This window comes from Thalia democratica, chromosome 5 (assembly GCF_965202585.1).
Source record: "Thalia democratica chromosome 5, ktThaDemo2.hap1.1, whole genome shotgun sequence".
NCBI classification, from domain to species: Eukaryota; Metazoa; Chordata; class Thaliacea; order Salpida; family Salpidae; genus Thalia; species Thalia democratica.
The window spans coordinates 81,191,383-81,207,911 of NC_139169.1; the positions used below are offsets into that span (position 1 = coordinate 81,191,383).

General features: G+C 25.7%; 1 protein-coding gene and 14 non-coding genes across 15 annotated transcripts in view; 8 read left to right on the top strand and 7 right to left on the bottom strand.

Moving 5' to 3' along the window:
• The window catches only part of LOC145835583 (cilia- and flagella-associated protein 20-like), a 29,397-nt gene extending 17,330 nt beyond the window's left edge, over positions 1-12,067 (top strand). Inside the window, exons 3-4 of the mRNA XM_082943249.1 lie at positions 9,092-9,280; positions 11,957-12,067. Of these exons, the coding sequence (XP_082799375.1) occupies positions 9,092-9,280; positions 11,957-12,067 (300 nt within the window). The remainder of the gene's footprint in view (positions 1-9,091; positions 9,281-11,956) is intronic.
• Positions 151-223, top strand: Trnav-uac (transfer RNA valine (anticodon UAC)). The gene has a single exon. It is a non-coding gene; the product is annotated as a tRNA-Val (tRNA).
• On the top strand, positions 986-1,058 carry Trnam-cau (transfer RNA methionine (anticodon CAU)). Its single transcript has one exon. It is a non-coding gene; the product is annotated as a tRNA-Met (tRNA).
• Positions 1,670-1,741, top strand: Trnat-ugu (transfer RNA threonine (anticodon UGU)). Its single transcript has one exon. It is a non-coding gene; the product is annotated as a tRNA-Thr (tRNA).
• On the top strand, positions 2,794-2,883 carry Trnai-uau (transfer RNA isoleucine (anticodon UAU)). The gene is given in 2 exon segments: positions 2,794-2,831; positions 2,848-2,883. It is a non-coding gene; the product is annotated as a tRNA-Ile (tRNA).
• Trnam-cau (transfer RNA methionine (anticodon CAU)) lies at positions 3,431-3,503 on the top strand. The gene has a single exon. It is a non-coding gene; the product is annotated as a tRNA-Met (tRNA).
• On the bottom strand, positions 4,011-4,100 carry Trnai-uau (transfer RNA isoleucine (anticodon UAU)). The gene is given in 2 exon segments: positions 4,011-4,046; positions 4,063-4,100. It is a non-coding gene; the product is annotated as a tRNA-Ile (tRNA).
• Trnat-ugu (transfer RNA threonine (anticodon UGU)) lies at positions 5,118-5,189 on the bottom strand. Its single transcript has one exon. It is a non-coding gene; the product is annotated as a tRNA-Thr (tRNA).
• On the bottom strand, positions 5,814-5,886 carry Trnam-cau (transfer RNA methionine (anticodon CAU)). The gene has a single exon. It is a non-coding gene; the product is annotated as a tRNA-Met (tRNA).
• On the bottom strand, positions 6,645-6,717 carry Trnav-uac (transfer RNA valine (anticodon UAC)). Its single transcript has one exon. It is a non-coding gene; the product is annotated as a tRNA-Val (tRNA).
• Trnas-uga (transfer RNA serine (anticodon UGA)) lies at positions 7,449-7,530 on the bottom strand. Its single transcript has one exon. It is a non-coding gene; the product is annotated as a tRNA-Ser (tRNA).
• On the bottom strand, positions 7,932-8,004 carry Trnak-uuu (transfer RNA lysine (anticodon UUU)). Its single transcript has one exon. It is a non-coding gene; the product is annotated as a tRNA-Lys (tRNA).
• Positions 8,403-8,475, bottom strand: Trnav-uac (transfer RNA valine (anticodon UAC)). Its single transcript has one exon. It is a non-coding gene; the product is annotated as a tRNA-Val (tRNA).
• Positions 10,566-10,638, top strand: Trnam-cau (transfer RNA methionine (anticodon CAU)). Its single transcript has one exon. It is a non-coding gene; the product is annotated as a tRNA-Met (tRNA).
• On the top strand, positions 11,065-11,146 carry Trnas-uga (transfer RNA serine (anticodon UGA)). Its single transcript has one exon. It is a non-coding gene; the product is annotated as a tRNA-Ser (tRNA).
• Positions 12,068-16,529: the final 4,462 nt, after the last annotated feature.

The window sequence follows — 16,529 nt, forward strand, 5'->3', positions numbered from 1 at the left end:
TTTTATGTTGTTATTTATAGTTATAAAATGAATATGCTTTTAGTTCAAAAAAGGTAATTAATAAATACTAGTTTTAAAAAATATAGTCTTCTAATTAAACTCCTTCTTTGTAAACAATTTATAAACACAACAATGTATGTCAGTTCAACAGGTTCCATAGTGTAGCGGTTATCACGTCTGCTTTACACGCAGAAGGTCGCGGGTTCGAGCCCCGCTGGAACCTTTTTATCTCTATGAAACTGTGCTAGTATGGCTTTTGATACTTTTATTAACACAGGGGTGCAAAAAACCTTGAATTTATGAAATTTTGAACAGAAATCACTAAAATCTTGAAACAATTGTTAATTAATGATGAAATTTTGACCAGGTACGAAAAATCTATCATACACGAGTATTTAATGTGTTGTTAAAAGTAGCTTTACAGTATCTATTTGATGTCGTTATAATTTTTAAGACACTTTTTAACCTTAATATTAATTTAAACTAAAAATTAATCAACCCCGAAAGCTCTTTTAAAAAAGCTGGAAGAAATTTTTTTAAAACTTTAGGTAACCACGTTAACCGTTTTCTATTAGATTCTAGCCCTGTAGTAGTCAAAAATATTAATATTTCCTTAAATAACAATCCTATTGTATTTAAAAATTAGTATTTGTTGAAATAATTGAAGTTGTTAGTTCAGTATATTTTTATAGATCCCAAATGTACTTCGGTTCCAGTCGTTTTTTAATTAATCAATTGAGTTTTTCAACTACTGTTTTAGTAATTACAAGTACATACTCTAAAAACTTAAAAAGCGTAAAGAAAATTCAAAATAAAAATTAAGTTATTAATTTGATAAAAAAAATTGTTAATAAAATGTAAAAAACAAATCCTGAGTTTGAATTGCGGTGATACCTGACCTTTTTATTACTGAAATAATCTGCATTATTACGTCACAAACATAAGCAAACCTCAATATAAACGGAATAATGTTTATTTCACCGTAGCCTCGATGGCGCAGTAGGCAGCGCGTGAGTCTCATAATCTCAAGGTCGTGAGTTCGATCCTCACTCGAGGCACGTTTTTTGATACTGTCATGTTAATTAAACCCTAGTTAAAATAGTATTTGCTAAGTTTGAACCACATTATATGTACAATGATAAACTAGTTTTAGTTTGGCCAAAAGTTATTGCTACTTTATTAACCAAGCGAGAAACGTTTTGTACATAAAATATTGTTTTAGGTTTTACACATATAAACACAAATTTTTTTAGAGTAAATATTTTTATGATATTTTGCATTGTTTATGAATTAAGCATGTTTTATTATCAGATGTTTTTTAAACAACTAAAATATATTTGACTATACACGTTTGTTTGTAGTAAAAAATATTTATTTTATTAATATAAACATAAATTAAAAAAAAAGTTTTCTTACTTTTAAAAGCTTATACTAAAGCAACTAAAAAATATAGATTTCTTAATTGAAATAAGAACAATTAAACATCTTTAACTAAAATATTTTTTTATAATTAAATACTTTGGAAATAAGTAGTCATGCTTATTAAATGTATTCATACTTTTGTAGCAGAAATCAAAAATGCTCAGCATCAATATAACAAATACAGACTATATATATTGTGACGTAACAATTCAAGTAAATATAAACTGATTATATCAAATCTCAACAAGCCGCCATAGCTCAGTGGCAGAGCGCTGGTCTTGTAAACCAGCGGTCGAGAGTTCAATCCTCTCTGGCGGCATTTTTTTTTTATGTAAATATCTTTTAGTTGAAATTTTTTAACAACTTAAGTTTTTTTTAACATATGAGTTAGTTTTCAAGGACTGAACTTTACTGGTTTAGTCATGATTTAAAGAACTTTAACATTTTGAATAGTAGTTTATAATTTGAAACACAACAATAAAAGTAAAAAACAAACATGCTTCAATCCAACACTCGTATTTCATTATGAAAATTAAAAAGGAATTTTTGTACTAAATATTTAACACTTTTTAAAATTTTATCTTTACAAAAAAAATAATAACAACATATTTAAATTATATTATCTATGCATGGAAATATCTTAAAACAAAGTTTTTTTATATGATATTAAAATTTAAAGCATATGAACATTTTATTTAAATCAAACAAACTTACAACTGAAGTAAGAAAAAATTTTATATATATAATATTATCTGTAAAATGTTTGGTGTTTAAACATTAAACTTGAAACATATGTAAAACATTGCTTGTTTTATTTTTAGTTGAGTTTTTTGCTTTATTTGTGATTCATTAACTGGTCAAATAACAAATTTTAACATGTTATTTAGTTTCTTATTACAACAATCATCAGTTAATTGGATTATAAATAAATACTCAAATGTACATTTCAGTAGTAAATAAATTATAAGAAAACAAAACAAAAACCATTGTGACGTAATTCGCTGAGGATTGTAGCAATATGCTACATGAAACAATTGTACTATTTTTTGGAAAGTTTTGTTTGAAATAAACTATTTAAAAGACTTGCCAAGCGGGCTCAGACAAAATTATTTAGTTAAATAAATTTAATTAAAATTTTAATATATGTATAAAACTACATGTGTAATTTTAAGAATGCATTTGTTATATTTAAAATTAAAAGAATTGCTAATACGTAAAGCTAAGACACTTATGTTTAAAAATCAGTAGTTAAGTATTTTTTACCCATCAAAGTATCTCCTTATAACAACATGTTTACATTGCATTAGAATCATAACTGTTCATTCACACAAGAAATCATTTAAAAACAAAAGTTGCCCAGCTGCATGTGTAGCTCCTGTGGCGCAATCGGTTAGCGCGCCGTACTTATATGATAGTATCGGAGAAATGCGGAGGTTGTGAGTTCGAGCCTCACCAGGAGCACTTTTTATTTTATTGAGAAATGCGTTCTTGTTTGATAAAAGTTTAAAAATAAAAAATTGATTAGTTCATTATATACTTTTATAATTTTTTATAGTAAGATTTTCAAAATTCGTGGCTCTCCAGGGTTTTTTAAAAGTCTAGCCCGCGTAAAACGGTGAATATGACCTGATGACTAGTAAAAATGATACCCTTATTTTGAGGTGAAAAAAAAAGATTTATGACTAGAAAAATTTCATTTATATGGTTTGAAACTGTAAGTTTAAGGTTAAAGGTGTATTATAGGTTAATTGATTTTAGGTGTACGAATAGTGTATGCAATTCTTTTAGGGTGAAAGGGAAATTAGGGTAGGGTTCCCCAAAAAAAAAAAGGAAATACCTCCCTCTGTGAATAATTTTATGAGACTTAAATGATTAAACTGCCTATTTAGTAAACGGGAGATCCAGAGTTTAAATTTCGGTAAGACCTTACTGCTTAGTTTTGTTCTATTAGTACGTCACAAACGTAAGCAAACCTGATTATACACGCAACAATGTTTACTACATCGTAGCCTCGATGGCGCAGTAGGCAGCGCGTGAGTCTCATAATCTCAAGGTCGTGAGTTCGATCCTCACTCGAGGCACGCTTTTATTTTAAACTTAGTACAGGGCTGCCACAAGGTCAGGAAAAACTAAAATGAATGACAAATGTCAGGAATACATTAAGGTTTTAAAGAGAAAGTCAGGAAATTTGAAAAAACGTCAGATTTTGCTAGTTCAAATTTATAAAATTCCTCATTTTCAAAGCTTCAAATGGTAATCAATTTATTAAAATCAGACTAAAATTGCAAAACTTAACAGAAATTTACAAATATACTCAATTTTCAGATGAAGACACTGGAAGGCTTTGAAAATAAGGAATTTTTCTAGTCATAAATCTTTTTTTTCACCTCAAAATAAGGGTATCATTTTTACTAGTCATCAGGTCATATTCACCGTTTTACGCGGGCTAGACTTTTAAAAAACCTTGGCGAGCCATGTAATTTTGAAAATCTTACTATAAAAAATTATAAAAGTATATAATGAACTAATCAATACTTTATTTTTAAACTTTTATCAAACAAGAACGCATTTCTCAATAAAATAAAAAGTGCTCCTGGTGAGGCTCGAACTCACAACCTCCGCATTTCTCCGATACTATCATATAAGTACGGCGCGCTAACCGATTGCGCCACAGGAGCTACACATGCAGCTGGGCAACTTTTGTTTTTAAATGATTTCTTGTGTGAATGAACAGTTATGATTCTAATGCAATGTAAACATGTTGTTATAAGGAGATACTTTGATGGGTAAAAAATACTTAACTACTGATTTTTAAACATAAGTGTCTTAGCTTTACGTATTAGCAATTCTTTTAATTTTAAATATAACAAATGCATTCTTAAAATTACACATGTAGTTTTATACATATATTAAAATTTAATTAAATTTATTTAACTTTATAATTTTGTCTGAGCCCGCTTGGCAAGTCTTTTAAATAGTTTATTTCAAACAAAACTTTCCGAAAAATAGTACAATTGTTTCATGTAGCATATTGCTACAATCCTCAGCGAATTACGTCACAATGGTTTTTGTTTTGTTTTCTTATAATTTATTTACTACTGAAATGTACATTTGAGTATTTATTTATAATCCAATTAACTGATGATTGTTGTAATAAGAAACTGAATAACATGTTAAAATTTGTTATTTGACCAGTTAATGAATCACAAATAAAGCAAAAAACTCAACTAAAAAGGAAATAAGCAATGTTTTACATATGTTTCAAGTTTAATATTTAAACCCCAAACATTTTTCAGATACTAATATATAAATATAATTTTTTCTTACTTCAGTTGTAAGTTTGTTTGATTTTAAAAAAATGTTCCTATGCTTTAAATTTTCATACCATAAAAAAAACTTTGTTTTAAAATATTTCCATGCATAGATAATATAATTTAAATATGTTGTTGTTTAATTTTAAAAGTGTTAAATATTTAATACAAAAATTCCTTTTTAATTTTCATAATGAAATACGTGTGTTGGATTGAAGCATGTTTATTTTTCACTTTTATTGTTGTGTTTCAAATTATAAACTACTATTCAAAATGTGAAACTCTTTTAAAACATGACTAAACCAGTAAAGTTCAGTCCTTGAAAACTAACTCATATGTTAAAAAATTTCAACTAAAGGATATTTACATAAAATGATAAAAAAGTGCCGCCAGAGAGGATTGAACTCTCGACCGCTGGTTTACAAGACCAGCGCTCTGCCACTGAGCTATGGCGGCTTGTTGAGATTTGATATAATCAGTATATAATTACTTGAATCGTTACGTCACAATGTATATAGTCTGTATTTGTTATATTGATACTGAGCATTTTTGATTTCTGCTACAAAAATATGAATACATTTAATAAGCATGACTACTTATTTCTAAAGTATTTAATTATAAAAAAATATTTTAGTTAAAGATGTTTAATTGTTCTTATTTCAATTAAGAAATCTATATTTTTTAGTTGCTTTAGTATAAGCTTTTAAAAGTATGAAAACTTTTTTTTTTATTTATGTTTATATTAATAAAATAAATATTAAAAAAATAAATATTTTACTAGAAACAAACGTGTATAGTCAAATATATTTTAGTTGTTTAAAAACATCTGATAATAAAACATAATAAATTTATAAACAAAGCAAAATATCAAAAAAATATTTACTCTAAAAAACTTTGTGTTTATATGTGTAAAACCTAAAACAATATTTTATGTACAAAACGTTTCTCGCTTGGTTAATAAAGTAGCAATAACTTTTGGCCAAACTAAAACTAGTTTATCATTGTACATATAATGTGGTTCAAACTTAGCAAATATTATTTTAACTAGGGTTTAAATTAACATGACAGTATCAAAAAACGTGCCTCGAGTGAGGATCGAACTCACGACCTTGAGATTATGAGACTCACGCGCTGCCTACTGCGCCATCGAGGCTACGATGAAATAAACATTATTCCGTTTATATCCAGGTTTGCTTATGTTTGTGACGTAATAATGCAGATTATTTCAGTAATAAAAAGGTCAGGTATCACCGCAATTCAAACTCAGGATTTGTTTTTTACATATTAGTAACAATTTTTTTATAAAGATTAATAACTTAATTTTTATTTTGAATTTTCCTTACGCTTTATAAGTTTTTAGAGTACTTGTAATTACTAAAACAGTAGTTGAAAAATTAAATTGATTAATTAAAAAACGACTGGAACCGAAGTACATTTGGGATCTATAAAAATATACTGAATTAACAACTTCAATTATTTCAACAAATACTAATTTTTTAATACAATAGGATTGTTATTTAAGGAAATATTAATATTTTTGACTACTACAGGGCTAGAATCTAATAGAAAACTGTTAACGTGGTTACCTAAAGTTTTAAAAAAATTTCTTCCAGCTTTTTTAAAAGAGCTTTCGGGGTTGATTAATTTTTAGTTTAAATTAATATTAAGGTTAAAAAGTGTCTTAAAAATTATAACGACATCAAATAGATACTGTAAAGCTACTTTTAACAACACATTAAATACTCGTGTATGATAGATTTTTCGTACCTGGTCAAAATTTCATCATTAATTAACAATTGTTTCAAGATTTTAGTGATTTCTGTTTAAAATTTCATAAATTCAAGGTTTTTTGCACCCCTGTGTTAATAAAAGTATCAAAAGCCATACTCGCACAGTTTCATAGAAATAAAAAGGTTCCAGCGGGGCTCGAACCCGCGACCTTCTGCGTGTAAAGCAGACGTGATAACCGCTACACTATGGAACCTGTTGAATGAACATACATTGTTGTGTTTATAAATTGTTTACAAAGAAGGAGTTAAATTAGAAGACTATATTTTTTAAAACTTGTATTTATTAATTACCGTCTTTGAACTAAAAGCATATTCATTTTATAACTATAAATATAAATAACAACATAAAAACACAAAACAATAAATTCAATCATAGAATAAATGCCAACTTACAGATTTTTATTCTACCCCTTACAAACATTTTCTTATACAATTACCAATACAGGCAGAAAAAATCATAAATAAATACTATTCAAACTATATAACTAGTGTCTTTAAACAGTAAGCAAACTATGTTGAATAGTTTTTTAAGTAATTGAACTAATAGATACTAAAAAGTCTTAACAAAAATCTGTTATTGTATTATAGCTTAATAGTTTTTTATTCTAAAGGCATAACGTTTACATATATTTATTATAGGTTTATTATAATAACAGCAGATGAGACAAACAATGTGGTAATACAGGCAGACAACTAAACATTTTATTTACTAAATAAATAAATTACATTAAGAGCTTTTAAATATTTCGCTTATAACAAGTTTTATAAATTTTAAATATTTTGTTGATAAGCCTTAGTTGAAAGGTCTTTACAATAAATTACTTATTATGAAATATGTACTGTATGCTAAAGTAAATTTTAGAACTATGCCTATTTTGGTAAAAACTAAACTTCCAAAATAACTTTGACATGATAAAAAACAAAGCGCTGCGAGCAGGATTTGAACCTACGCGGGGAGACCCCAATGGATTTCAAGTCCATCGCCTTAACCACTCGGCCATCGCAGCTGTTGTAACGGTGAAAATAACATCAAATATATATTGCTTAGGAATAATCGTGTGTTTATGCTTCGTGGGATAAACATACAATGTAGTGTAGTAACTTTAACAATAGTATAAACAGTTATGCAGTTTTACAGAAACCTTTAATTTTGAATTAATGCTCATTTAAAAAAAACTTATTCTGGAAAATTTTATAATGAAATAATTTGAAGTCTTTTCTAACCGAAGAAAATGCAAATAATATATTAGGAAAGAAGAGATTTTAATGCATTTAAATCACCTACTTTTGATTGGAAACTGTACTGTAATTTATAATGTAGTAAAAAAATTAAGAAATATAAAACAATGTGTTTTTCTAAAGAACCAATCCAAATACTTTGAGGTTGATTTTTAAATGACAAAATAGGAGCCTGACAGGGGACTTGAACCCCTGACCGTTGGATTAAAAGTCCAACGCTCTACCGACTGAGCTAGCCAGGCTCATGACATAAGATAATTATTGGGCTATATGAAGCTAATATCTGCTTTTATGACGTAACGATTGTGTTCTAAAGTATACAGTAAACTAATTTTGATTATTTTTATGCTTATACATGGTTGCCAGAAAGAGTTAAACTAGTATATTTATAGTTTAAAACCTAAGTTTTTTGATAAGTAATAACCTTCTTCAAAAACTTTTATTGTAATCCACTACGTTGTAAATGTAAAAATTGTTTAGAAAAAATGAGTAAGTTAAAAATAAAATGTTTCACATTTGAAGATAAACTAGAACTAAAAAGCCAAAATCAAAAACTACTTTAATTCTAGGCCTGAAATTAGATTATGAAAACAAACGATTGTTTTAATGCTTTCAAAATATAATAGGTAATAATTCTAAAAGGTTCCAGCGGGGCTCGAACCCGCGACCTTCTGCGTGTAAAGCAGACGTGAAAACCGCTACACTATGGAACCTGTTGAACCAATATATACTGTTGAGTTTATATATAATGGTTACACAACTCAAGATTTAAATATAAAAAATATAAATGCCAACAATTTGTTTTAATTACATGTTTTTGTGAAAATCCATTTAAAGCTATGAATAAAAAGAATATATGTACATAGTTAAGTTTAAAGTGATGTTATAAAATAACAAGTGTTTTAGAAATATTTTTTTACAATCCTAAGGTTTTAAAGCTTTAATTAACTAAAACAAAAGGAAATATTAATTGTGAGCAATAATCAAATTTCTATATTAAGTATAATTAAAAATATTTTTAAAGAATGATTGTAGCTTACATTTATAACTTACTTTTAACTTAACAACTAACCAGTTTTGATCAGCTTAAATTTTTTAATTAGATTGTATTAGAGTAGCCTAAATCCATGATCTTTGAACTTCAGTATTCAAACTTCAAACTCCTTACATATAGTTTTCTTACTTGAACGATTTTTTAAACTTTTATTCAGTATTTCAAACCACAGATGATAAACATTAAGAGATGCAAAGCTTCTAATGACAGTAATTCAAAATAATATAACAGTGTTATTAATACAAAAATTATAAATATTTTTAATAAATTTAAAGGTATTAGACGACAAAGGACTTCGCAGGAGATTCAGGGCTTCAAATTACAACTCATCCACTCGAGTTAAGCCATTCATTTGCACGATGCCAATGAGATTAGACGAGGGTTGGAACCAAATTCAGTTCAACTTGTCAGATTTCACCAGGAGGGCATACGGTACCAACTATATTGAAGCTCTAAAAGTTCATGTATGTTTAAGTTGTAAATACATGTTTTTTTAATGTTATGTTAAAATATTAGCGGTACTAACTATATTAAGTAACTATTAGTAACCTTAATATAGTTCTAAAATTTCACGTACAGTCACCTCTCGCGAATCTACGCACTCGTTTAGTTACGCATTTTAGAATAAAATAAAATACAAAAATAATCTAAAATGTTTTTTTTTTCTATGTATTCAGTTAGTAATGTATTAATTATTTATAAATCATTTTAAGTGTTAATATAGGAGGTGAAATAACATATTATAATTAATGAATGTCTTTTAAAAATTAATATTAAAAAATTTGCGGTACCTATTATATTGAAGCTTTGAAAGTCTATATATGTTTTAACTAACAAATATATAAATATATTTTTTTTCAATTATTATTTACAATTATGATTATGTTAAAATATTTACGGTACAAATTAGATTGAAGCTTTGAAATTTCATGTAAGTTTTTTTTAATACTAAAATTATTAAAGCTCATGTAAGTTTAAAAGTCTTGTGTTTATTAAGAGAGTATAAAATTATTATTATTTAAATCTTAAGTTAGTGATTGTAGGATTTAAAACAATAAATCCTTTTTATTGAAATAGTGTAAGTATTTCTTTTGTCAATTTTGATTTTTTTTTACAAAATATAATTAGGTTATTTTTTTTACTAAAAGTATTTTAGTAAAAAAATCTTAATTTCAGAAGTACTTTCAATTTGATAAGTGGTGTTTTTAAATAAATAGTTTTTTTAAGTTTTAGTTCAAATACTATACTGTTCTCTTGTACTAGTTCATTGTTACAGTGTGTTAAGTGATTGTGTAGAAATACGTTTCGCTTGTTATAAGCCCTTCAGTCTAAAACTAGATATCATTCTAGTAGCTTTAATATTAAGATTATTACCAAAAGGAATTAATACAGGGTCGCCACACATTCTTGATAACTCTCTAAATAACTAAATTTGTTTCAGTTATTTGGCTCAAATTCATTTTTAATTTTATTTAGGCTGGATGCTTTGGCAAAAAGAGTGGCAACCCTGTTAATAAAAACACATTACAAAAATTAAGTAAATAACTAGACTGAGAATTAGGAAACATGTCCAATTTAGTCTGAGTTTTGCAATAAAAAAAATCAAACAAGCCTGTGGGTAAGACAAACCAGTTTTTTAAACAAAATTTCCAAGATCATCTGTTAGTGGTGCCTAATCAAATTGAAATGCATTATTACGTCACTAACGTAAGCAAATATTATAAACGCAACAATGTTTACTTCATCGTAGCCTCGATGGCGCAGTAGGCAGCGCGTGAGTCTCATATTCTCAAGGTCGTGAGTTTGATCCTCACTCGAGGCACGCTTTTATTTCATATTTTTGTCAATTCTTTGTAATGACTAGTAATAAATTCAAAAAGTTTTTAAAAATTAATACTGTTAATTCAAGCACTAAACATTTTATAAAGTACAAAGCTTATCCAGTTAGTCAATTATAACCTTACAAGTCAGAAGTGTGTAACAAAAAATAACAAATTGATAAAAGTAGTCTGAATTATACACATATATAAGATAATCACTAAAAAGTTGAAAACGGTTTGTTTTAATTTGTTATAAAAGTATCAATTGAACTTCCTCGTCAAATATCCAGTATTTTTATTAAAAATGTTATGCCTCGGTACGCAACAAAGTTATTAGCTAATATTTGTACACCGTAAATTTTGTAAAGTTCACAAACATGAATATTGCTAAGCAATATATATTCGCTGTTATCATCACCATGACAACAGCTGCGATGGCCGAGTGGTTAAGGCGATGGACTTGAAATCCATTGGGGTCTCCCCGCGTAGGTTCAAATCCTGCTCGCAGCGCTTTGTTTTTGATCTATATCAAAGTTATTTTAAAAGTTAAGTTTTTACCAAAATAAGCATAGTTCTAAAATTTACTTCAGCATACAGTAGATATTTCATAAAAAGTAAATTATTGTAAAGACCTTTCAACTAAGGCTTATCAATACAATGCGTAAAATTTATTTCAATCTGGTATAATTCATTTTGAAAAGTTAACCAAAACAAGAAAACTTTTGTTTGAATTTAATTTGGTCTTTCTTTCATTTTCAAAATAATGTCATAGCTTATTGTTTTGGTCATATGCTGTCACAAGATGTAATACAAAAATGTTGTTAAGGTATAGATCTTTTGTTTTAGTTGATTTCGAGCTTTTACAAGTAGTTATTCAAAGTTGTTTTAATTCATGTTTTGCAATTTTTATTGTATTAGTTAATCTATATATCTATGTCATGTAGTTTTACAAAAAAAAAAGTTTTAATATTTCTTTGTTACTACTTTATGCTTCACGTTGTAATATAACTTATAGTATTGTTTTTTATCGTATACATAAGTAAAACCAAGTAATTATAAAGAACCAAGTTTTTTCTATAGTTTATATTAAATATTTAAGTATAATGTTCTTATGTCAGAGTTAATTCTAAAGCTGTGAATTTTAAAGGAATACTTTAAGTTTATATATATATGTATGCAATGCATATGTTGCATATACCTAAACAGTTAAAGATTAACAGTTAATAAAAAAAGCATAACTATAGTTTTTTTTTCAAAGTTATATACTTATAATATTAAATATTTATATAACTTGCTTGTTTTTTAATATAACAATTTTAGATTCACGCAAATTGCAGAATCCGCAGGGTTTATTTTTCTGATCGACTTTACTCAGAAGATGAATTACCAACAGAATTTAAACTTTTTCTACCCATGGGACCTAAAAAATAACTTTACTTTTTTTTTTAATTCTTTTTATAGCTCAACTTTTGAAAATTATTGAATACTTTAAAATAGTTCTAAAATCCGAAGATCTGTTTTGTTAGATTACAACAGAATTTTGTTTTTCAATTATTTTTAGAGCATTATTTTTATTTTTTTATTTTTCACTTTAAAAACTATACTAAGCTAATAATTTATTTTCGTGCAATAAATTCTTACTAAACTACTTGTTAAAATTCTGTTAAGTGTACTTGATTACTACAGTTCATGAAATTGTTTTCATATAAAACTTTAATAAAAGTGCTTGCTCCTAAAACTTAAACACTTTCCAGAACATAACAGACATTGGTCAAAATTTTCGCCGCCAGATACAAGTTTGCTAAAAAGTTTAAGATTTTATTATAACTTTTAAAATAAGTTTCTGTAACAATTAAAGTTTTCTTTATACTCAAGAAAAAAAAATACCTAGTGTTTGACAGTTTAGTTGTAAGATGGATTGCCTTTAAACTAAAATAGCGTACTAAATGAACTCTTTTCTTATTTACTTGTTTGGAACAAAAGTGGTTTTGGGGTTGTAGTTTTGCTAAAACATAGAGACACACAGTTTCATAAAACTCAGTTTAAAAATATATAATCTGAAGTTATTGGTTTTATCAACTTTATTTAAGTGTTTAAGAATATTGATAAATAAATTTCAAATAAGTTATAAGTTTGGGTTTAAAAAAACTATCATTTACCTTCATCATGAGAATAAAGGATATTTAAAAATATATACTGTGTAATGTTTACTATAACTAATAAAAGAAAACAGGCATAATATTACCAGTAAATTTGTTAAAACTTATATTAATATTTTATAAAAATGTTATTGAGCTTATACTATAGAAGTTACAATTTCAATTTTTTACAAGTTTATAAAAAATTGTGTTTAATTAAAAAATTTTTATTGTAATTAACTGTTAGTACTAATGATGTAACTAAAAAATTTCAAAACATTTTTAAACGTTTCACTTGGAATTTTAAATATTTTTCAAATACTGGATACAAATGTAACTTACTTTTCATTAAAGTTTTTCTACTTTAACTTTTCTATTAATTACTGATTGTAATTACTTGAAAAAAAAGTTATTGAAAGGTAAAGTTCTCATATTAAACATATACTTAATAATAGTATACTTTATTCAAACAAAGATTTCGAGGCTTTCAGTCAAAATAATGGTAAAGCGTCTAAAGAGTATTTTTAATTTACAAACAGATTTAGTTACATTGTAACATTAAGTTATAGTTTATTAAGCCACAAAAAGACGCTCAAAAGACTTGGTCCTAGGACCTGGTGCGCGAAGAACATTTTAGTTATCGAGTCGCACACCACTTGGATACCTTTTAATGTTTTGTAGCATTTTTAATACATATCTTGACATCAATAAACAAAAAACTAAACATTTGCTTGTTTTCTTTTTCAAATCCTTATTCGTTACAATTTTTTTTGTGTATACAGAACAAAAGAAGGTTTTAAAATATAAGTAAAACAGCATTAGTTTTAATGACAATTAAAAGTAAATAAACATATAAAACTCAGTCAAATTTATTTAAAAAAATTTTAAACTCAAGATTAAAAGACTATGATAAAAGTTAATAACATATTTCGTAAAGTGTTTTAATTTTAACAAAATCTTGTTAATGAAATAAATACAAACTTAAATTTATTATTTCTAGTTGTTTTAATTTAACTAACGAAACCCTTAACTTATTGGTTTTGTAGTTTACTTAAAACACCAAATTTTCTTAGACCAGTTTACTTAAAAAAAGTTCACTTAAACTTTGACATAACTTTTTAGTTTCTAATATATTTTACTGAGCTATACTAGATTAACAAATTGTTTTTTTGATAAACTTTTTAGAAGCAGTGTTTATGTTGTAATACAAAGTATTAGTAAAAACAAGCAAAAGTATGCAAGTTAAAATTTGTGGAAAATTAGTATACTTATATTCTACGAAATGGCATTAAAATCAAATCGAAACTTTAACATTTTGAATTTTCTTATCAGAAGTAGACTTAAAAAAAGTTTTTAGTAGAATTTCTGCAAGTATGTGTAATCTACAACAACCTTAAATTAAACAAATTATTTAGGAACTTTATTAGTTTTGAGTTTTTATTTCTCACAATACTTAATAAAATGCTTCGTAATTTTAATATAGATTTTTTTCTTATAAAAAATAAACAAAAATATGTTTAAATGGTCAAAACTAATTTTCAAAATGGAAAATGATTAAAAGTTGTTTTTTATAAACTTTTTCAAAGTTACTTATAAAACAGTAAACTTACAAAAATAACTGTTTTATTTCAATCCTATCAAATATAAATAAATTGAGTTTCGTTTATTTTTTTAAGATTACCTTTACAAGAAAAAATTTACATAAAAAAATATCTAAATTTTTATCGCTTTTTATGCTTAACATTAAACAAATATGTTACATTCAATTGACCTTATCACTTAATCTGGAAATTTTTCAAATTAAACCATATACTTTTAATCGCTGAAAACTTTTATATTTATCGTGAGTAATACACTTAAAAGGCATAATAGAAATAAGAAATATATAAAACCACTTAAAATTAATCTCTTTTCAAAGCTTACAATTTCAAATTAATCTTTTTGTTGAAATTTTATGATTCGAAGAACAACTTTGATCAAATAAGAAAATATTTAATCCTATTACTGAATAACGAATGAAATAAAAGGTTAATGTAAATATTTTTTATTCATCCGACAATTATTTAGTATAAACAATGTCGTCATTTACTTATTTTTCGACTTTTAATTGATATGTCAATAAAAACTGTTACATAAACTATTTTTGTTTTCAAAACTTCAAAGATATTTGATTAAAACAATTAAAGTATTAGTAAACTTTTAAAGAAATAATTTTCATAAGAAAGCTTTTAGATAATTTTATGAAAAAGAAGTTTTTGTCAAAATCTTAACAAAGCTGACCTAAACTGAATAATTTGTATAAACTAATATTTTACATAACAATAATTGTTTTAGTTTTAGATCTCAATAAAGTTATTGACCTTATAATCATGGTTAAAATAACAGTTTAGTATACAATGTAGAACAAAATTTTTTTATCAGTTATTTTGCTACTTAAAACAAAATAAGTTAGAAATAAACGCGCTTATTATTAAATTGTTATTTGAACAGTAAAGCAATTTTGATAGTTTATAGATAAACAACTCATCTAATCAAAACAAAAATGAATTTATAAGTGACATTGACAATTTAAAAAGTAGTTGTAAATTAATTTGAAGTTGAAGTTTGTGTGTGTGTTAAAAAAAATAATATATTTCTTTTAAAGAATTGTTGCTAATTACTTTTGACTTGAGGTTTTTAAATATAATGACAAATTATTGGCGCCGATGATTAAATTGTTTTTATTTCTTCTGCACAAAATTCAAAGTGTTCATCACTTTTACTTCGTTAACTGTTTTGCTAATTAACTAAAGAGACTATTATTAATAAATTAAGAGAGGCTAATTTGTAGCTGTTAAAACAAAAGTGGAAGCTTTTGTTTATATACGATCAACTAATTTTGTCAATTTGAAAACTTTGTATATTTTATTGCTTTGTTCGAGATAAAAACAAAACTGAACCAAAACTAAATTTTCGAAACCTTTTTATAATCAAAAATAAAATTAACAACTATTTATTTCTTAAGTTAGCGAAAAAACAAAAAAGAACTTTATAGGTAAGCAAATAAAAAACAAAACTAAAATATCGATTTAAACAAGTTTAGAAAAACTTTTATATTTTAAAGAGGTCAACTTACCTAAAGATAATCAAGAAAAGTTCTTTTATAAATTATTAAAAACTAAAAAAAAATGAAATTTAAAAAAATTGTTAATTAACCATGGTTAATTTCAAATCTAAGAATCTTAGAAAAAACAAACAATTAACACTTTTTAGTTTTGTTAAATATAAAATTGTTCAAATTATCTTCTGAAAAAATTCAGAATTTCATTTAATATCATCTTTTGATCTAGTAGGAAAAAAATTGTAGAGGTTTTATATATTCTATATGTTAGCTAAGAATAAAGTACGTATAAACAAGATAGTACCGTCTACAGTAAAACTTTAATCAATATTCATTATAAATAGTAGTTAAGGCTACTTACAAAAAGTACTTGTTGAAAAGCAATCAAAACTTTAACAGTCTACCAAAAAAGTACTTCATTTCTCCTATTGAGGCAGCAGTAAGCAGTAAACTAAATTAATAAAATAGCAAATTAACTTATATAGAATACACTTTTTTTAGACTTCAAAAGAAAGAACATTTTAACTTTGAAATATTAGTACTTGTATTAGCCACTAGAATTTATCTTGCCGGCTTTTTCAAATAAATAAGACAGCTCTATAGACTTTCAATGGGCTAAAATAAATGTGTAAGTTTTTTCAACACTTTTGAATTT